At 37.4% G+C, this 22296-nt stretch overlaps 1 protein-coding gene across 5 annotated transcripts; it reads right to left on the bottom strand.

Moving 5' to 3' along the window:
* Positions 1–1631: 1631 nt before the first annotated feature.
* On the bottom strand, positions 1632–22077 carry erc1a (ELKS/RAB6-interacting/CAST family member 1a). 5 transcript variants are annotated; one of them, XM_056740687.1, is made up of 19 exons: positions 21870–22077; positions 20048–20911; positions 17510–17887; positions 16832–16906; positions 15912–16067; positions 15613–15780; positions 15373–15540; positions 14966–15103; positions 13557–13697; positions 12858–12998; positions 11763–11956; positions 11322–11333; positions 10040–10127; positions 9809–9940; positions 9425–9585; positions 7471–7618; positions 6299–6400; positions 2787–2954; positions 1632–2699 (listed from the first exon to the last, which is right to left on the bottom strand). In XM_056740687.1, the coding sequence occupies exons 2-18, from the start codon at positions 20732–20734 to the stop codon at positions 2901–2903; spliced, it is 2943 nt and encodes a 980-aa protein (XP_056596665.1). In that variant the 5' UTR covers positions 20735–20911; positions 21870–22077; the 3' UTR covers positions 1632–2699; positions 2787–2900. The 5 variants fall into 5 exon arrangements, with proteins under 5 accessions (XP_056596665.1, XP_056596666.1, XP_056596667.1 ...); XM_056740688.1 differs by having other exon boundaries at positions 1632–2695; XM_056740690.1 differs by lacking the exon at positions 1632–2699 and adding an exon at positions 5646–5702 and having other exon boundaries at positions 2791–2954.
* Positions 22078–22296: the final 219 nt, after the last annotated feature.

Raw genomic sequence — 22296 nt, 5'->3', positions numbered from 1 at the left:
AGTAAGTCAAGCTTAGAGAAGGGACATTGTGGATCCTTAAGAGTTTCTCAATGGGCAACTTTTGAAATCCTTTGCAACTTATTATTGTAAATTTGTGAAATAAACTAAATCAAATATGCCAAATCCAATTTTGTGATTTTTAATGGTGTCAGACGTTGTTGGGATTTGGCCTGCAGGTAAAATAAGTATTTTATGGGAATTAGAATTGTATGACAACTTTGATTTTGGACTTAATCCTGACTTATGTTAACTTTATATAAAATATTGTACACAGGATGCATTGCATGATTTTCCCTGCGTCTTGTGCCAACTGTTGTTATTGAAGGAATAGTTTTATTGAGGAATAACAATTTTGTCATGTACTCTCATGAATTGTGGTATCATATTATGTATGACTTGACATCAATATGATACAATGATTCGTTAATGTGTTATCCATCGTCATTGTCAGGGGATGATGAGGGGTGCAGTTAAAGTTGGAAAGATTGGACCATTCAATGGGCCAACACACTTTTGGGGCTCCCAGAGATCTGTTTTATTAGTAACTGACTACAGTACAAGTAGTAATGTAATGGAAATTCTAAATGTATTATTAAATTGCTGACAAAGATTTATGATAGTTGGCTTGTATGTTTGGTGCGGTAGGGGGCCCAACCTCATTTTCGTTCAAAGGGCCCAAAATTGCTAGCGGCACCCCTGTCCATCGGATCATTGACATTCTGTGGTCACTTTTGTGTAAATGCTGCTCCATGCAATGAAACTGTATAGTTGTACAAATGACACTTCATTTAAATCTTACACTAACATAAAAGCAGTTTAAGTGCTCTATTTCAACCAATAAAATAATAGTTCGACCCAAAATGAAAATTCTGTCATCATTGATCCTCTTGTCATTTCAAACCTGTATGGCTTTCTTCCACAGAACACAAAAGAAGATATTTTGAAGAATGTTGTTAACCGGCACCAATTCACACAGCTGGCGCTGTTTGGTTACCGACTTTCCTCAAAATATCTAATTTTGTGCTCTGCGGAAGAAGGAAAGAATTTAGATTTTTGGGTGAACTACTATACGTTTGTAGTAAATACACTAAAAATATTCACGGTTCCTCTCCAGGACCGTGTTGGCTTGTTTACCAGGAGACTGCTGGTATTAGATTTTAGATTAAGGTTCGTAAATTCTGATTATTAGAATGATCTTGCTTGTTCTACAAACACCATGCACTGTACTGTGTTTGACCTTTTCTGTATTTTTATTTGTATTTTCTCCTGTAAAGCTGCTTTGGAGCAATGCACATTATGAAAAGCTCTATATAAATAAAGTTGAATTGAATTGACTAAAAATATAGACTTTACTAAATGGTGTCTCAAAATAGCACAGTTGAGTAAACGTAGATGTTCTTAGGTGGTACTTAAAAGGGGCATTTTTTTGTATTTTACGTACAATTCGTTAAAACGCAACACTTTAAATACATTTAAGTGTATTTTAGTGCTTTTTTAAGCTAGGATGTCCTACCCAAGCATGACATTCATTATGTTTGCAAACAGCATGTGTGTGTTTAATATGTGATATAATGTCCATTCCGTAACATCCAGTCAGTTCGAGGCAACAACAAAAGAAACCAGAGAGTGAAAACATTGATAATACTTTTTTTTTATATACATACACATTTATACAAAGTCAGAACACTCATACCCGTGTCTTTTGTCTGATTTGATCTCAATTTCTTTTTTCTCTTTAGTTTTTTCCCCAGTGGACTATCGATTTTTTTTCTATCAATTCTTTTTATTTAATACACGAAGACAATAGGCCACAAATGCAACATAAAAAATCCACTTCGAGAGAGATCGACACAATGATATCCATGTTTATGAGAGTTCATAAGACCAGCAATGAGCTCTCAGAAACGGGTTATCAGGAGATGATATGAAGATATCTTGGAGCTTACAATATCCTGTCTAAGCGTTGCTCGAAAACAACATTGGTCTCAGGACGCGAGAACAGTACGTTCCTAAGATTTTTTTTTTATTGTATCTTGCACACACCCTTTGTTGGACTCCTTCATGAGCACAACAAACTATTTTCATATATTTATAAGTCTATTCCTGGTAGCAGCTGTTAAAGAAAGGGACGTATACAGAACCTGATTTGGTCCACTGACATAACGCCAGGTGCGACAAATAGACGATCACTATCTATACATGTTTACGTCATGCTCTTGAAGGTGTCCTATCATTGTCCGGTAAAGGTTACGGGGCACCCAGTAAAACAGAACCTGACATATGTGCAAGAGAAACGCTATAGAAACACAGAATATCAAATTCTAGAATCCAATAGTCTTAATACTAAGTGCAGATAAATTAGCATAACACTTTTTTAATCTTGTTCAACAACAGTTCTGCATTCAGTTATGTTTACATAGCACCACCCATTGATCAGTGTAACATTCTAAATCTGTTTTTACTCAACCATGATAACATACCAAGAAATGAAAGAAAAACTGCATTCACGATTCGACGAAGACTGCATATTTTCAAGTCTGCACCAGTATTAAGACTGTTAGGGGCTCTTTAATGGATTTGGTTGAGTTCGGAGAGCGGAGAAACCGCGAAGAGGGTTCGGTCATGGCCACTTTTGGTTTTGGAGGGAGGTTAGACCCAGTGCCGAAGATCCAAAGATCCTAAATGCAGCTCCACACTGACTAACCAACAAAAGAATAAGAAAAACAGTTTTCTTTTCACGTGCATATATGCATTGCTTTATATTCCTTAATGATTTTTGATCTTACCTGTGAAAATGTGTATAATGTCTTTGTGGGTGGGGTCCTGGACAAGTGTTGTGATAAAATGTGGGCTGAGATGATTCTGTAAGTAAAGGGATGAGGGGGGAATGTACGGGATACTTAGGTGGCCAGTGTAGAGCTCCTGTGCACTGCGGCTCTCCGCCCAGGTCTTATCTACAGACCAGAGATACTGTTATTAGCTCAGAACAAAGGATTAAGGGATGGTGTATTCTCATGCATTTATAAACTTGAGCTTTTTAGGGTTGATACTCTTCACTGCAAACACAACATTTGTATCAACGCTGTGCTTTTAAAGACATGATAGGTTGGCATGCAAATACATGCTTTTTTAAAAGTGAAGACAAGACATTAAAACTTAAATCCTTTAAAGTTTTTCAATGTTTGGCACATTGATGTTGTGCTATCGTCATGAGTTGTCATATGAAATTTATGTCATCTTTAGTGAATAATATCCATCTCTTTTCTATTTTGAGGGAGAACTTTTTGGTTCACTTATTAATAAGCTAACATTGTTTAAAAATGCACATTTTTGTGCCAGGTAGAGGATAGACCAACATAGTATTTTTATGTGTGAACCAGTCTGTGAAAACCAGGCTAAAGTCGCAAAATCGAATTATTAGATAAGCAGCATCAAAGTTTCATTCAAACAATTAATGTCACTGTAATTCAATAATTAGATATCATGTCAATATTAAACATATAGATATTAAAGATATCAATGTTATGTTTTTACAGAATTGTTTTTACATGTTGATTTTATGTAGAAAACAGTGTATCACACAAACTTGCTGGGTTTGCACAAACTGTGTCATATAAGTATTAATTTTTATAGAAGTACTACAAGTGTTGTATGCATTAAAGTGATAGTTCACCCAAAAATGAAAATTCTGTCATTAAGTTATCCATTTGTCATGTCAAATCTTTCTCTTTTACGCAGAATATAAAAGAAGATATTTTGAAAAATGTCGTTGACTGAGCAGCGACGCCAGCTATTCACTTGCATTGGTTCTGTGTCCATACAATGGAAGTCAATGGCTGCCACCGCTGTTCAGTCAGCAACATTCTTCAAAATAACTTATTTGTGTTCTGCAAAAAAAGAAATTCAAACAGGTTTGAAATGACAAGAGGGTGAGTAAACTCCCTAAAAGGGGATGAACTATTCATTTCTATTTCTATTATTTCCATTATTTCTACACATTCTACACAAAAAACAACTCAATTTGGTTGTGTTAATAACTATTAAAGGGATATCTCACCTGCAAATCAAAATTTCCCCATGTTTTACTCACCCTCAATGCATCCCGACTGAATATGACTTTCTTCTTGAAGAATAATCCAATCGAAGTTATAATACCACGTATCAATTGGCTTCCAACCGGTAGAATGGGAGTGAATGGGTGTCAACTTTTTGAAGCAACACAAAGTGCATCCATCGATCAAAGAACTGCTCGACACGGCTCTGTGGTCTTAACGGTCTTCTGAATCGCATCGATGCGTTTGTTTAAGAAAAATATCCACATTGACAGCAATATAAACGTTGATGTCTAGCTTGCGTTATTTCTCGACTGCACGTGAACCTGAGGCTTGTTTTTCCGGAAGATGATGCAGGCGTGTCGTAAATTCCAGTGACTAATGCTAATCGGGAGCTTCCATCACTGTCATTTGCTGTAAAAACAAGCCTTAGGTTCACATGTAGCCAAGGGTTAACGGAAGATCAATGTTAATAGCTCTAATAATATGGATATTTCTCTTAACAAACACAACAATTCACTTCAGAAGACCTTTGTTTAGACCACAGAGCCGTGTCGAGAAGTTCTTTGATCGATGGTTGCACTTTTTGAAGCTTTCCCACTCTACCGCTTGGAAGTAAAACAATACATGGTATTATAACTTCAACTTGTTCTTCAAGAAAAAAATTAATGTTCAGTCAAGATGCATTGAGGATGAGTGTGAGGGAAATTTTTATTTGCCGGTGAAATATTCCTTTAATGTTATGATGTAAAATAATCAAAAATATTTACAATACATTGTTTCTAGCCACTTCTTAAATAAGCTCATTGGAATTTTTTTATTACATCTGATCCTTTGTTTAAAAGGTTATTACTCCTTGTTTTTATTGAAACGCACAAGATGCTTTTTCTCAAGTGAAGAACATTTTCAAGTCATGCTGGGATAACACAGATCTTCAGCTATCACACAAACTCGGTTGCGTGATGTCATTAAATGATGTCATCACTGTTCTTAAGCAAACACTAAGACATTCTTGATTTATTAATTCCATTTTGTTCTTTAACTTAGTTATGTACAAGTAATGAGAAAATGTTTGTTTTTGCAACGCCGAAGATTGAGAAAGTGCATATCTGCTTAGCATTAGCTTGTTTAAAGATGAAAGGAATTTTTTGTTTGGGAGAAACCGAATTGAATCAAGTGAGAGCGAGCTTGGGAAAATCAACTGTCCACAGCAAATTCTTTTTAGTGTTAATGCACCATCTGGGATTATGTTCAACCGCAAAGACATACAAAGGAATAACAAGCTTTAAAAATAGAAAAACAAATACGGGAAATGAGAATCTCGGCTATTTCTTAGCAGTGCTGTATTAAACAATAAACTGTAAAGTATTTATAATAAAATAAGCCGCTTTTAGAAACATCATCTTCTACAAATAATTTCTTTGGAAACTCAAATAAAAAGCTTTTCTTTGGAAACGTCAACCCCATTATTTGCACTGCTATGACATAACCAATCATCTCAGGCACAGCAAGACAAGGCGAGGTTTGATGTCACATGGGGAGGAACCGGGCAGCTGAGATTGGCTTTTGCATGTCCATCAAAGAAATGCTCACCCTTCTAAAACAAAATGGCTGCCAGTGAGGCTATGCCCAAATGCCCTCTTCATCATCCTATTGGTTAAGAAATGGCAGGGTTTTAGCCAAGTGCAGCATGGGAAAGAAGATCAGGTTAGTATGCGAGTATTTTCAGGTAGAAGTGAACCGTAAGTGCAGACGCAGGATCAGCTTTCGGCGTGTTCTATGCTAAAATGTTATAAAACCGGCTTCATGGTAAACTGATCCTAGATCTGCACTTAGGGGCGATTTCTACGGTCATGAATAAGAACTAAATCCATAGGGTTGAAGTTGTGATCAATATGAAAGCAGTAAATAGGAAATGAGGGTGTCTGCGCTGGAGATGAGGGAAGCTCCATTTAAATTACAATAAAAGACTGTGACCAGAAATGGACTGATAGATAATCCACTTCTGATTCAGTTTCTAGTAGGAAGACTTATTAACAACTAACTAAATGAAACCGACCTCACCTCCAGTTTGTCTTTTGGTGCCTATAGGCTTGCAATTAAGATTAAGCTCCTATGAATATGAGATAAGCAGAATACAGCGAAGGTAAAATATATCAGCCAGAGGGAAATGTTTGAATTAATATTGAATAAAGAAACGTCTGATGATAGTGGAAAACACTTCGTGGGTGTCTAGGGAAAGTGACCTGATCAGGTGATTTAGGAGGCCTGTGATTGGTCTGGTCGGGTGGAGTTTTCAAGTAGCCGTCGTCATAATTATCAGCCATGAGCTTCATACGATTCTGTGTCTAGGAGGAAATGTGAGATGTTTATTAAAGCTATTCGGTGTTTAAAGGTTAGTTTACAAATGACTTTTATAATACTACCTATGTACTGTAGTATATCACATTTTACTTTTAATCGCACTTAATTTTCAATCATTTTTATTAGGGTATGACTATAAATGGATATTTTTACCAGTTTATCGTTTGTAACATTTACGATAAAACTTTGCAATAAGAGTACTGTATATTCGTTTACATTACTAAATTCATGAACTAACAATGAATGATATTGTTTTTTTAATATATACCGTATTATTGATCCTAAAAAAATATATAAAAAATTATATAAAATTATTATTGATTTTTAGTTAATGTCAATACAATTATTCATGTTAGTTTATTATGTATTAACTAATGTTAACAGATACGACGTTTTTTAAGTAAATGCTAAAATAAACATGAACTAAAAGTAATACATGCTGTAGTAGTATTGTTCATTGTTAGTTCATGCATTTACTAATGTTAACGAATATAATCTTATTGCAAAGTTTTACCCAAAATGTTACAAACGATAAACTGGTGATAATATCTATTTATAGTCATACCCTTCTAAAAATGATTGCTTAATTATGAGCTTTCCTCTAGCTCAGTGGTAAGAGCATGGGGTCGTGGGTTCCATCCCAGGGGATTGTATAGGATTATGCAATGTAAGTCGCTTTAAAAGCGTCGGCCAAATGCGTAAATGTTAAAGTTAGTTCATAAAAGCAAATGGATTAAGTAATGTTCACAAATAGAACCTTTATTGTAAACTATCATCTTAAATAGCCTTAAAAGTTAAATGAAAAATAGGACTTCCCAGTTAATCGCATGTTTTGAACTTGTGTCAAAAGTACAACACTACTGTAATACTAATAGTCATATGTCTCTTTCAAAGCACGAGCAATTATTTAGACAAACATCTGTAGTGCTTGTTTATATTCAGAAAGCCACCAGTCGCAACAAATATCAATTTTGTCTAGATTTAACACAAACAAACAACTTGACCTTGTGAAGGCTTTATGTCAAACAGACACGTCTGGGGATGCGGTTCATACCTGCTGTTTGAGTTGCTGCACCAAGCGATCTTTCTCCCTTCGCAGCTGAGCCACTTCCTCTTGCGTTTTCTTTTTTTTCGACGAGGACAGCTCCAACAGGGCTATGTTAGCATCCTTCTCGCTAATGGCAGCAAGCAGAGCCTCCTGTCTGTAAATTAAAATAGCATCGAAATGGAAGTCAAAGCCCAATGTCAAACAGCACTTCACTTAAGCACTATGGAGCCGCTCTTCAAAACAATTTACCTTACTGACAATGACCAGACGTCGGGCAACGCTCGATAAACAGGTTAGAGGATCTTTGCTTTCGCAAGCTCAAATCATCTCAGGGGAATGTGAATTTTGTCAAAACAAGTGTGCATAATTGTTTCAGAGTGACTAAAATAGCTTGTTTATTCCAGGGCTTTCTACAGATCCCCAGAAGCAGAGGTGAGGTGAAGACAGAAATAGCAAACAGAACAAACTGCATGCAGAATGAATCATCCTCCGCGTTTAATATCTGAACAAAACACGGTATGAAAAAAACAACCGTGTGGTTTTATTGCTTAGTTTTTTCTGACATGTTTATCTATATAAATTCATTCATTCGTATGTTGGGCACGTTTTGGTCCTGGGGTTGATTTTTATTAAAACAAGCACATTGCTGTTTCCTTCTGAAACCTTGCGTCACCATATTTTGTGTTTTTTTTTATTGCTTGCTGAATAAGTCATTAATAGTCCTCCTTTGTGTTTTTTCACTGGGTTTTACAAACATCTAACTAATAAAAGTGTATTAAAAAGCGCTTTTTTACTTTGACAAAAAAGTATTTAATCATTTAAAAAGTGCAGTTTTTTTTTTCTCCATTTCCTTAAAATCTGCTAATTTGGACATCCAAAGTTTTAGAACGAAAGCGACAATATTGTTATTTGTTATATAAAGATTAAATAAATGTAAACAAACATTTAATTGTGACTTAAATAATTGCACTTATCTTATTGTCTCCCTTACAGAACCAAAACTTTCATTATTCAATTAAATCATTAAAATTAAATGATTGCTGTTTTGAAACAATGACTCTAAACAAATAAGGCAGTTTTGTGTTTTTTATTTAATAAATAATTATTAAACAATCAATTTTTTTCAAATGATTTTGATTTATATCTCATATATTTCTATATTTACAAATATTTGTATCCATTTATTTATATTACTTCCTTACATTTTTTCAAATAATACCAAAAAATTGAACATATTTCATTTTTTACATTTAGGATACATTAATGAATAAACCCTTATTTTTCATTGTATTTACACAGTGGTACAAACAACGATATAAGTAATGTTCCCTCTGAAATACCCTTTGATTTTTTTTATTATTGATGGACATTGTATGTTAACCGTGAGTTTTATAAGCCCATAGTTGAAGTAATACCCTATGACGAAAACATTAATGGCTTAAATATGTCCTCTGTAAGACGCATTTGTTTAGATCGTGAATTTGTTTGTATAAAAGACAAGTTCATGATCTAACACGTAACCAATGTGTCTCTTCCTCAACTGGCAGCGTGCAAGAGTTTGGTTTATGATCTGTTTTAAATCTTAACAATCTCCTGTTTATTGCTGTTCCTACATCTTACATTATACATGTTTACGCTTGGTTTGAGATACTTTCCCTCATAGAGTATATTGTTGTCTGTTTATTTCACCACCTGGAAGATGTTTCATGATTTCAAACGCTTGCATTGCAACATATTTTTTTATTGCCAATCATTACCACAGCTGAGAAACAAGCAATACATCTCTTCCACCAGCCACGACCGTCAACACCATCACATGGTGAAACAATTTGAGATTTACTTGGTTTCAATTAATGTTGTGCTTGATCGTCCCACCCACATTGAGACGTCACCGGTTCAAAATCCTTCTGGGATTTTGATGCTTTGCACAGTATTTACTTGATGTAAAAAAAAAACTCACTTCATCTCCAGCACTTCTTCCAGGTGTCGTCTTCTCTCTGCCCTCAGGGTGGTCAGATGAGCTTCTTTCTCCGCCAGAGACTGTTGGGTGGATGACATCTTCGCCTTCATGGACTCAAGTTCAAGCTTCACTTTCTCCATCGCTCCGAGAAGCTCCTCCATCTTTTAAAGTAAACAGTTGAGAGGAAACCTTCTGTCATTATTGAATAAATCTAGAAGATACTTTAACATGACTGCATTCATAGATATAAGTTATATTTTGTGACCAACTAAAGAAAGAAAGTAAAAGTTCAAGATTTCACATTTGGGTGAACTGTTTCTTTAATATTTTGTGTCTCTATTACAATCTGAAAGTCAATCTGGTTGTGTAAATTGTATCATTGACCTGTTTTTCCTGGTGGTTTCTCGCCGCTTCCTCCTGTGCCAGCACCATCTCTCTCTCCGCAGTGATTTGAACACTCTCTCTCAGAGCCTCCTCCAACTCCTCGATGCGTTCTGCCTTCTGACGCAAGGATTCCTGGGATACATGAAGAGCTCGTAATGAGCACAATCGGCACCGTATCATAACAGAGTAACGCATGACAAAGCTTTCATCATTTTCCTCTGGACTTCTCACCTGCTGCGGGCCGTCGCTGACATTTCTGCCCTTTCCTGACAGCTCTTTGTGTTTGCCAGAAGGTTTCTTGGTCTGCTCTTTCAGTTGCCTTGAAACAGAACCATGAGGTGTAAGAACCTTCATAAGTCTAATTTAAGGAATAGAGTCAACATCTGAGGGGGTTTGGGTGGGGCAAGATATTATAACCATACCATTTTAAAGGGAAAGTTCACCCACAAATTAAAATTCTGTCATCATTTAAAAACCTTCTTGTCATTTCAAATCTGTATGACTTTCTTTCTTCTGCAGAAAACAAAAGAAGATATTTTAAAGAAAGTTGGAGACCGGCACCCATTCACTTGGTTAACAACTTTCTTTATTATATCTTCTTTTGTGTTCTGCAGAAGGAAGAAAGTCATACATGTTTGATATGACAAGAGGGTGAGCAAATGAAGAGAGAATTTGTATTTTTATGTGAACTATCACTTTAAAAACTTTAATCAAACAATCTACATTTAATATCAATCTCTTACATTTATAATATTTTAAGCTTAGATTAGTAAATAAACCTTTCGGTTTTAATTGTCCCTTCATAAGTTCATGATTTGTAAGGGAACAGAAACATTTTTGAAAGTTCATAAAACCATTTAATAGGTTCTTAACATGTATTTACACTCACCTAAAGGATTATTAGGAACACCATACTAATACTGTCTTTGACCCCCTTTCGCCATCAGAACTGCCTTAATTCTACGTGGTATTGATTCAACAAGGTGCTGAAAGCATTCTTTAGAAATGTTGGCCCATATTGATAGGATAGCATCTTGCAGTTGATGGAGATTTGTGGGATGCACGAAGCTCCCTTTCACCACATCCCAAAGATGCTCTATTGGGTTGAGATCTGGTGACTGTTGGGGCCATTTTAGTACAGTGAACTCATTGTCATGTTCAAGAAACCAATATGATTCGAGCTTTTTGACATGGTGCATTATCCTGCTGGAAGTAGCCATCAGAGGACGGGTACATGGTGGTCATAAAGGGATGGACATGGTCAGAAACAATGCTCAGGTAGGCCGTGGCATTTAAACGATGCCCAATTGGCACTAAAGGGCCTAAAGTGTGCCAAGAAAACATCCCCAACACCATTACACCACCACCATAATTGCATTAATGAGAAATTGAACAGGTGTTCCTAATAATCCTTTAGGTGAGTGTATATGCATGTAAATATGAAAAGAGCAGGGGATTAAGTTCTTCAGAACTGGGTCCATTTATGTGTGTGAACATACACGTATTTACTAACCTGGAAGCCACACTAGGTTCACATTGCCAGGTGAAAAAGTGAAAAAGAAGGAGACATAAAGCAGAAGTTCATAGGCCACTCAATGTCAAAAATAAAATGCTTGTTTAAAGGGAGAGGGGACGGAGCCTAGTCAAACATCAACCCAATTGAATGCAGGGACGTTTGAACATCATGCGTAAACATGACAACATCAATGGAGGAAGACCAAACACATTTTGACTGAGTGAGTAAATTATTTTTGGGTGAACATTCCCTTTAAATGTATTTCTCACATCAAACTATTGAATTTCTATAAAGATGAATATCAATGTTATGCTCAATTTATTTTATCCTTAATATCTTTAAAATCTTGAAGAAGTAATTTCAGAATCTTCATTTTTGGGTGAACTGTTGTTTAAGAATGCCAACACTGAGCAGCGGTGAAGGGTGAAAAGTGCTGACCTCTCAAGCTCACTGATTTTCCTGTCCTTGTCGTTCTTCTCGTTCTCCATCTGACGAAGAATATCCAGTAGACGATCGACTTCAGCCTGAGCTTTGGCTGAGTCCTCCCTGTGCCTCGCCACATCAGATTCCAGTGAAGAAATTCGCTCGGATATCTCAGAGTTAGCCTGTGCGTTGACTGCAGCACTCTGGGCCTAAAAAACATCCGGATGTCAACACTGTGACTAAACATACACACTCCATGTGTTTCCATGCGTACTGTTGAACGTTTATTCTTAGTTCTTGATAACCAGCAACTGCTGTAGTATGTATATTTTGACTAGATTTTGACATCACCAACCTCTATTGACCCCATTGATAGTTGGAGTTTGCATGTCAACGTTAGCATCTAGCGACATACATTCACCATTTAGTTTACTACTTTTAATGTATGCACGTATTCGTATCCTGCACACTGTTTAGTATAAGTATGCAAACGTTAATGCAGCGAATCAGGTGTCACCTTCTTCTAGGGTTGCCAACTTCGTCGCTATGAAATATTGGAAGAAATTTGAGTAGCCGTGCTAATAAGTATACGCATGACGTTAAAGCGTCGTATTTGCGTTTACTCTCTAAATAGTTACATACAGTACTGTATAGTGTTTGAACATTTTTGCACAACTTAATGCACAATAAAGCTGGTCTCATTAACATATTTTCCGTTTCTGTTTTCCGACATAAATAAATAAAATAGTAGGCTACGCGTCCGTCTGGGTAACAAACTGTGTGCATATTATGAACAGACAAACTTCATTCATGTTGCTTTTCTGTCAAACGACGCCAAGGTCTGAGGGAGCATGTGAGTGACAGATGCATGCTTTGCAGATTCAGAAACAAGAAGCATTTACTTAATGTAAGGTGATGCGCGTCACGGGGCTGTTATTAGATGACAGGTAATATCATTCGCAAGTGTCTTGATCACCACCTCTGCTGCTGCTGTTGCTTCAATCCGCGGAGCAGTCAATAAACTGGACATGGGAAGTCGCGTACGGTACAAATCAGGCAGGCTCAATAAACGGGACGTCCCGGCTAATATAGGACGGTTGGCAACCCTACCTTCTTCAGTTGGTTGTCAAGCTTGATGCATTCCTCCCTCCGTTGTTCAAGAGCGATCTCTAGGCTCTTCAGTTTGGAGTCTTTCTTTAGGCCGGATGAAGCCAGCGATGACGCATGCTCTTTAAGATCCAACAGAGAAGTCTGAAACCAAAACGTTGTATTGAAATCTCAGATTCACAACTTCGAAATGGTTTTAGTGTGGTTTTGTATGACATATCGCTTATTGCTCCCTTAACTATTTGTAAGTCACTTTGGATAAAAGCATCTGTTAAATGACTAAATGTAAATGTAGAATCATGTTTAGAGGCTCAATAAAACAACAAGCTTCTTAATGTTTATACATGACGGTTAATTTGTTTTGACAAGCATTCAACTAACTTGTCAAAACAGATCAGTCATCATGTATTCACCTCATGTCGTTCAAAACCTGTATATGACTCTTTTTGTCTGTGGAACATAAGAGAAGACATTTTAAGAAAGGTTTTGTGTCCACAATAGAAGTCAATGGGGAGTGTTGTTTGGTAACCAACATTCTTCAAAATATCTTCTTTTGTGTTCTCCAGAAGAAAAGTCATACAGGTTTGGAATGACTTGACTTGTTTTACTTCACATTAGGGTGAGTACAATAACCAAGACAGATTTTTTTTTGGTGCGCCATCTCTTTAAGCACCATCTGATGCTTCATTATTGAGTGCTAACCTCACGGTCTGACAGGTCTCCCTGCAGAACGCTGACTTTCTCCTTCAACTCCTTCAGCTCTTTTTTACTGTTGTCCAGCTCTTCTGCTTTCTCCCTCTCCTCGCGGTCACGTTGCTCCTTGAGACGCTCAATAATGCGTTCCTGTTTGGAAGCAGACGTAACATGAACACCATGCCAAAATGACAGCAGGAACAGCTCGTATGAAATGTTTAAATAAACACAGATTTGTTTTGACCCCAGACAAGGACCGTGCTGATGTCATTTGGATGTGCACCAAGAGAGCACAACGGCTGACGATGTTTCCCACAGTCTGGTACGGTAATGTTTTCTGGCGCCCTCTAGAGGTATCCTTGTTATTTAAATTTCTATCCTCTTAAAGGAACAGTTCATCCAAAAATAAAATTCTGTCATCGTTTCTTCACCCTCATGTTGTTTTAAATGTCTTTGTTCTGATGAACACATAGAAAGATATTTGTAAGAATGCCTGTGACCTAACAGTTCTTGGTCACCATTGACTACCATAGTAGGAAAAAGGACAATGTGCCTCAAACCATTTCTGCATTCTTCAAAATATCTTCTTTTGTGTTCAATAGAACAAAGAAATGTACAACTCGAGGCCGAGTAAATGACGCCAGATTTTCGGTTGGTGAACTATCCCTTTTAAGTAATAATTCACTCAAAAATAAAAAAGTTGGTATAAAAAGTGACTTTATTTGTGTCAATCAAAAGATCACAAGGGAGGTCATACACTGCTCATCTTGGATGGCATGTGGATGAGAAATACATAAGATTTTCATTTTTGGGTGAACTATTTCTTTAATCCAAAGTTATTTACAGTGCAAGCTCCTTTAGATAAGTGGTTCTCAAACTTGGCCCCCAACGATGGATCCAGGGGGGCCACAGATTCTCTGTCATTTTATTAAAAATATAGAAATTTATCATAAATGTTATGTAATCAAATCAAAATAATTGATTTTCCAGCATTTTGTAACTCAATATTTTTTTGGTTTGATAAAAATTCTAAGTTTAAGATTGTAAGTCTTTATTTGTGGCCCCCCTACAAAAAAGGCGGGCCCCCTACAATGAAAAAGTTTGAGAATCACTGCCAATGGCTTCATCGGATGCATCCAACCCTAACCCATACTACAATTTTTTATATTTAATAATATTTTTTATTTATATTCAAATTGGATTGTATATCAGTTGTATTAAATAAAATAAAAACTACTCAACAGTTATTGTGTCTTTGCAGAGGTCTACCGGAAGTTACGTTTGGGCCACATAACATTTGTTTATCCCCGCTGAAACAGTCTATACTTTGACCATTTCATGTGTTCCCTGATAATCGAACACATGACCCTGTTGTTAGTGGTTCTCCGCTGTTGAGCTACAGGATCATGACCTCTAACCTTCTCAGCCAGAGAGTCCTCCAGTGTGGTGAGGGCTGTGTCTGTATTAGATGTGTCCGTCTGTAGAGATTTCACCCGCTCTCTAAGGCTGCTCATCTGCTTCTCTTTATCCCTCAGCTGCTCTTGCAGGTTTTCAATCTGAAACGTGAGATGTATCAGAAGATTAATCTAAAATTGAAATAATATTGGAAGCCACAAAAGGCATTTTTTAAGCCGTTATTTACTTGCTCCAAGTGAAACAGCTGGACAAAATATTCTTGGGGATCTGACTGAATCATATCCGTTTTAGAATTAATTGCATTTAGATCAAAGATTTTAAAACAACGTGCTCTGATGAATCATGCAAAAAAGCTCCACGGGCATTTATCGGTCAAGTTCACGTTATCTTTAAGGATATGTGCCCTCACTTTTTTCTGAAGTACGTTGACTTTACGCTCCTTGACATCCAGCATGTCTTTCAGATCATGGATTTCCCCGTTCAGTGTGCTTTTTTCCTCTGACATTTCTTGGATCTGCTTGCTTTTCTTGTTTAACGTGGTCTCTTTCTCTTCCAGACGTAACCTCAGAGCATCCACCTGCAAAAAAGCATGTTGTTAAAAACAATCTGTTGGGTCTATTAAAACCCAACTTTTCAAGTGATCAGCTACCTCTGTCTGTAATATGGCAGCACGCTGTTCTTTGGCAGTCAGGGATTCTTTGAGCACTTCAATATGCTGTTTGCTATCCGAGAACTGGTTGGTCAGGGTCTCCAATTTGGTCTGCAAGCCAAGGAGTTGGGTGTCCTTCCTGGAAAGGTCTTGCTTAGCTTGGTCCATCTAAATAACACAAGCCATGTGTATTTGTTTTAATAAATGATCCATAGATACGGTGCTTAACCATTCTTACAAGGAATGTGTCATGCAAGACGAATACTTCTATGAGTCTTGTAATGCAGATCATGTTGTACCTTGTTCTTCATGAATTTGGTGTGGTTGCGGTACACCTCCATCTGCTTGGCCTCTTCTTGCCGTTCTTCACAGCTGAGCATGCTGTTGGATCGAAGCATCATGACCTGGTCCTCCAGCTCTCTGAGACCTCGCTCTAAAGAACCGATCTGAGAATCCTGCGAGAGTGATCGAGAGACTTTAAATGTATTATCTTCACCTTCTCTTCTCTTCATCCATAAAACCATTCTACAATGTAAAGACCATTCTGTAAAAGTAACCTTGGTATCTTCCATATTTACTTGAGTAAGTCAAAATTAAAAAAAAAAAAAGAAAAATCTAAATTTAGTGTTGTTAAAATCATTCATTCACAGTTTATCATGTTAGAAATGAAAATGTAAGTATCATAAACACACATACCTGCTTTGTATTTTTGATGGCTATGACTACTGCGATGCTCTTAATGTCAAAATGAGTTTGAATTTTAGCCTCATTTTTTTATTCTGGGTCACTTTGGTCTTTTTGGTACTTTTTGTGTTTGTTTAAAATGGGATGCAAACAATGTATTAAAGTATAAATTAATGCTTTACATTGTAAATCAATTTGAAACATACATTTCTCTTTTCACTGAGGATAAGGACACTGATATTTATATATATCGCTGCTGTCCTTCAGAAACCTTGGATCTCCATATTTGTGATTTTTCTTTTCAGCCATAAATCATAATGATAAGTCACCATTTATGCTTGTCACTGGCATATGCAAATATCTAACAAAAAAAACATTCAAAAACGATGGTCAACTTTGACAGCACAGTTTTCATTTATAAACTCCATTTTCTGGAAAACAACTAATTTGGACATCTGAGGTTTTGGAATAACCGTGACGATATGTAACTCTTACTGGCATTGTAAGTCATTTCAATCAAGAACTAATGTGATACCTTCATCTCAATTACAGTCTGAAGAGCTTTGGTTTTCATAGTCTCTGGCGTCCCCTCGAGACGGCGATGCAGCTCCTGGAATCAGAGACACATGGTTTGCACTTCCTTCACACTACAGCCAGAAATAGAGCTGCACTGATATGTCATCAAACCTTGAGGGAGAGTAACGCTGTTTTTCAACTAAGGCTTAAGTTCTCTATTATATATGAAATTTATTATAAGTAAAATGAAATAAGACGATGCATCTTATTTCTGTTGCTTTGAGAGCTTTTGTGTATTAAGCAGGAGAGGAAAATCTATACAGTGGTATATGACAAAATGTAGGCACTAAAAGTAATTTAAAGTGTTTTCCCAAATAATTTAGTCTAATTATTTTTTTACATTCATAATTTAATATTATATATAAAAAAATATTATATGCTTTGCAATTTTGCTGATTTTTTTCTTATAATACTTATGCAATATATTTTCTTTTTTATATGATTTGAGGTTTTTGGGGAAAATATTTTTATATTTCTTTCATTTATATATGGTTTTATTTTGAAAAAAAAAAACATTTTATACTTTTTCTTTTTTAACATGGTTTGTCATTTTGGCAAAAAAAACTTTAAAAGATAATACTAAATACAAAGTTCAAACAAATTAAGCAATAAAAAATGGTCTCCATTCGTGACCCACCTCTCTCAAAGCTGCCAACTCTTTATCACGCTGTTCTAGAAGGTTCTCCAGGTGATGCGCGTGCATCTCGGCATCTGCGAGGCGACGGGTTCGCTCGTGATCCTCTTCGTTGGCTTTAGTCGAGGGGCCTTTGCTGTGCAACATCTCCAAGAGCTTTTTGACCGATTCGTCACGAGCAGCCAGCGTCTGTCGCTGGGTCTCCAAGCGAACCTCCATCTCCTCCAGGGTGCGGCGGAGTAAGAAAAGCTCTCGCGCCTGCCTCTCTTGCTCCTCGCTGGGCTCGCAGGCCAACGGCTCCCCGGGTGGATGCAGCAGCTGGTTCAAGTCACGCTGGATGCGCAGCTCGGCCTGCAGTGCCTGCACTGTTGTCTGGAGGTGCTGTGATGGGAAACACTTATTATGAATATACATTCTTCTGATCCATCTAATAATGGTGCAAACCCCCCAAAATAAAGCCCAAACCAGTCTTGAATTCACACGGCTTGTGGTTGGTTTAATCGGTTTACTTGTGCTCACTGACAGTTCTAAATTTATCATCTCTAACTCACAAATTCACCGTTCAGACAGAAGCACTACATTGCAAACTTGATATCAGCCAAAAGGCAACTGAACAACAGTAATTATATAATTTCCCTAATCATACACACACATGCGCAACCGTGCCACAATTAACCGTAAGGTCTTATTAAGCCCAACAGGCATTTAACTACTCGCCAAGAATCACCAAAATAACATCGACTAACAAGTGCTAAGAACCGGATCTCTCCGATGATTCGCGTGTGGATTTCAGTCGCAGGCGAACGGCGTGAGGAGCGTGATAATGCAGATTATGCTCAGGGAGGATAACCGAGCCGTCATTAGCTAAGTTCTGTACGCCACTTCGTCTGGTAATGTGTCATGACAACCATGTTGCAGTGAATCACAATTTGAAGCTAATCATTCAAATAAGGGAACGGAGATGGTGGGCTACACCCTGCTGTCGCTGATACCAAAACTGAGCCAATAACGTTTAAAAAAGGACTACTGAATGTCTGTTATATTCAGTGTTTCATGCTTCATAAGTTTGGAGATAATGCTCATCGAGCATGTTGTGGCATGCAGGCAGGAAACTCAGCAGTCCGTCATTTCTAAGTAGAGGTACTGTAATCTTGACATTGGAAACTGAGGTGGAACTTTAACCATTTCAACCAGAAAAAGCACTTTGTATGATATAAATAGGATGTTCCTTTCATCTATGAATACCTGAGTCCATTAAGTGTATATTATGCTGCAAAGAATGTATTTTAAACTATCATAAACATATTATTCAACTTATTTCGAAGCGGTTTATTAGCCATCCAAATGGGATTGGCTTTATGCATTTCTTTCTTTTCACTATCAAAAAGATAGTGGGGATATCGATTTTTGAAGAGGTATTTTACCCACAAATCATCATGTCATCATTTTTTCACCCTCATGTCGTTCAGAATCTGTGTGTTACTCTCTCTTCATTGAGTAACCAACATTCTTCAAAATCTATTTTGTGTTCAGCATGAAGAATGTAAATCATAAAAGCAAATGATCAAAGGATTTTCATTTTTGGAAGAGCATTAATTTAGAGCACATGGAAACACACACATTTATATATCTCACTTGCACATATTTCAACCCAACCTACATATTCGAAATCTTGGATTTTTTTATGTCTGTCCTTATCTGACACACCCAGTTTAGGTCTATGTTTGTACATACTGCTCACTGAAAACTGTTAAGCTTATAAAGCATACTTAGGGTATATACTACTAAATAACTACTACCCCACCTGTAAATCGATTTGGATTAAAGCGTCTGCTAAATGTAAATGTAAATAGTGTGTAAAATAGTACACATGATTTAATAAAAACTAAAAGTGTGCTAAATTAAATCACTTGACCACATTTGGGACATAGCCTAACAGTTTGTATTGTGTTAAAAATGACTTCATTCTTAGCAGTTTGATCCAACAATGTCACAAAAAAAACGTTTGTTCAAAATTTGAGTTGACATTACCTCCTTTCAAAATGCAGTGCATTGTGGGATACAGTAAAAGAACACTGAGTTCTGTTGTATATTAGAAAAGTTGCCAAAGGGAACGTTTATGCACGTTATGCATACTGAAATTGTTTCAGTACAATACTGTGCTCAATATGTGTATTATATACAGTACTAGAAAAATATTATGAGTACTATGGTGGTATAGAATTTTGAACATGGAGCATTCTGAAGCAGAATCAGGTGTAAAGTCTTATTAATTAAAACAGGTAGAGCTATCGATCACCAAGAACATGGTTTGGAAAACCCCGCATAAATGATTTAGTTTATTAATCAGTACAGAACTACTCTTTCCCAGATATACAGTCCCATTTAATACTGATTTAGGATACTAATGCAAAGCTAAATTCCTTTAAGCACACGCTTTAGCTCGGAATCCCATTGAAACCACTAAACCGCTCTCAGTTTGGCAATAAATGTCCACTTTTACCCATAATTAAAAACAAGCTTCCAGCCAGAGGAACCCACCTGTGTCTCATCCTGCACCGCACGGTACTGCTCCTTCCAAACTACTATCTTGGAGGCCTCGTCTTTTCGCAACGCGCGCTCCTTTTTTAGCTCCGGGCTCCAGAAGCTCTTGATGGAGCTCATTGAAGAGTTGAGTTTGCTCTCCTTAACATCTATCTCCTTCCGAAGAAGCTCGTTTTCCCTCAGCACCTCCTTGAGCTGGGCTTGCAGCTCCATGATGGTGTTGTCCCTCGCCTGACGCAGGGAGTGAGGAACAGTTGATGCCGCATGGATCTCCCCTCCAAAGCCCATGGAGTCGGTGGACACTGCCGGAACCATGGCCATGTCAGGCGTGCTGCCCGTCACTGCTCCTCTGACCCCGTAAGGAATGCTGCCACCGAAACGGCCCGTCGTCACCCCACCCTTGGGGAGATCAGATGAGGTGCCGATTGCCACTTCGTTGTCACTCATGTACATTGGCCCTGATGTAGCGTAGGCAGCATTGAGCGATTGAATGTTCTCCATGGAGAGCGTTTTGCCTCCGGAGCCCCCTGGGCCTCCCCCGCTGCCCCCCATGCTATTGGTGCGACGGTGGCCCATACGGGGTGACCGAGGCAGACGTGGTGAGCGGCCCGAATTGCCCTGGTTATTTCTACCCCCGCTGTGATTACTGTCTATTTTGCTCACCGAGCGTGAACTTCCGTACATTTTGGCAGGCTTGGAGTTCAGGCAAGGGCAACCTCCTAAAAACGAACGTTGAAGGAATGCGTTAATAAACGGGCCACTTCATCACATGTGCTCGAAAGGAATGCGTGTGCTTTATCTGTCCAGCAAAGATCAGTCTTCTGATTTTTTCAGGGGGTGAAATAGAGCAAATATTGGACCCTGCAAAAAATAAAAAGTACACTTTAAACAATAAAGCAATTTAAAAAATCCATTATAATTGAAAACTGCATGGCACTGCCTCACCCATAAAGCATTTTTTCACCTATTATTATATTAGTCTGAGAGAGAGAGAAAAAAAACAGTGTGAACAAACAAAATAAAAAAGATGCATAACGTAATGTTAAGAAATTCCCATCCCCATTTTATATCCCCATATTACTGCTATTGTTCATTTTACAAGTCTTATTAGAGATCTGGCTCGTGCTATAGACATCTTGCAGGATGAAAACGTCAAATACAAACATAATCCACCCCATAAATAATCACTTGTTCGTAAACGTAGAAAACACATCTCCCATTTACACCGAATGACTGAAACGAGCGAAAGGTGGGGTTTTATTGTAAGCTCATACTACAAGGTTATCAAGCATATAATGTCAACCGCTATATAAAAAGCACGATCTTATTTATTTTAAAGCAACACATGTTCGATTACCTTTTTAATACCAATATTGTTTTTGTATTTAGGTGAAGGCGGCGGATCGCACAGTGTTGACAAACCAACCAGAATCATAGGCATTTTCCACACATAACGTCCAATAGTCAAGCATTTAAATGCGCACAAACACTGCTTACAATTCATATATTTGTACGAATTATACATTATCTATACAACCTATCGTTCCATATAATTCAGCACTGACAATCCCACTGCAAATCTCTCAGCGTCAACCCTGAGCAGCCTCCCTCAATGCCCTTCTTCTCCATCATTGCATGGCTTAACACATTTCTGCTTCCTCTTTTGTTTGAAATAATACGACAAATGCGACAATAAATGATGCTATATGAATATAAACATTTGTATATTAAACACCTATATGATTCGCATTTTTATCATTATACATTTTACAAACCACAATGGGTGTTAATATTAAGATTTGTACTAAAATCACATTACCTCGTATGGCTGATCTGTTTCATCCGATACGGAACGATCGTCTTCCCAGAAGATGTGTGATGGATGGAAAGCGGCCTATTTTTCTTTGTATTGCTTTAACATTTTATTATTTGCAGACATACAGCAGCATCTTCCCAGAGCTGGAGGACTTCGGTGACGTAACGCCTACGCTGCGCGCTCACAACGATCTGGAAATGCCAACGCCACGAAGGTCACGTTTAAAATCGGCCACGAATCTTTATTCTTGACAAATATAGTTGGACGTTTTAAGTGTGCTGCTTTTAAAATGTAATAAAACACCCAAAGCAACGTTCTGGCTGCCACAGTATTTATGCTGTTAATACTTGTGTTCATATTTGAAATATATACGGCAAATGTTTAAATACAAATACAGTCCATTTCTTTTATGCAATTTAACAGGCTTAGT

This window comes from Triplophysa dalaica, chromosome 24 (assembly GCF_015846415.1).
Source record: "Triplophysa dalaica isolate WHDGS20190420 chromosome 24, ASM1584641v1, whole genome shotgun sequence".
In the NCBI taxonomy this organism is placed as follows: domain Eukaryota; kingdom Metazoa; phylum Chordata; class Actinopteri; order Cypriniformes; family Nemacheilidae; genus Triplophysa; species Triplophysa dalaica.
Note: the sequence above shows the minus strand (reverse complement) of the source record. Positions and strands in the feature narration are given on the sequence as shown.

What these genes read in the sequence shown, in the direction of transcription:
- erc1a (XM_056740687.1), bottom strand. Translation starts at nt 20,734, where the DNA reads ATGTACGGAAGTTCACGCTCGGTGAGCAAAATAGACAGTAATCACAGC. An exon ending in AGTTGGCAGCTTTGAGAGAG is followed by an intron (nt 16,907 to 17,509) that starts GTGGGTCACGAA and finishes CTCTGATTCCAG; the next exon opens with GAGCTGCATCGCCGTCTCGA. An exon ending in CTCCTAAATCACCTGATCAG is followed by an intron (nt 2,955 to 6,298) that starts GTCACTTTCCCT and finishes TCTGGTCTGTAG; the next exon opens with ATAAGACCTGGGCGGAGAGC.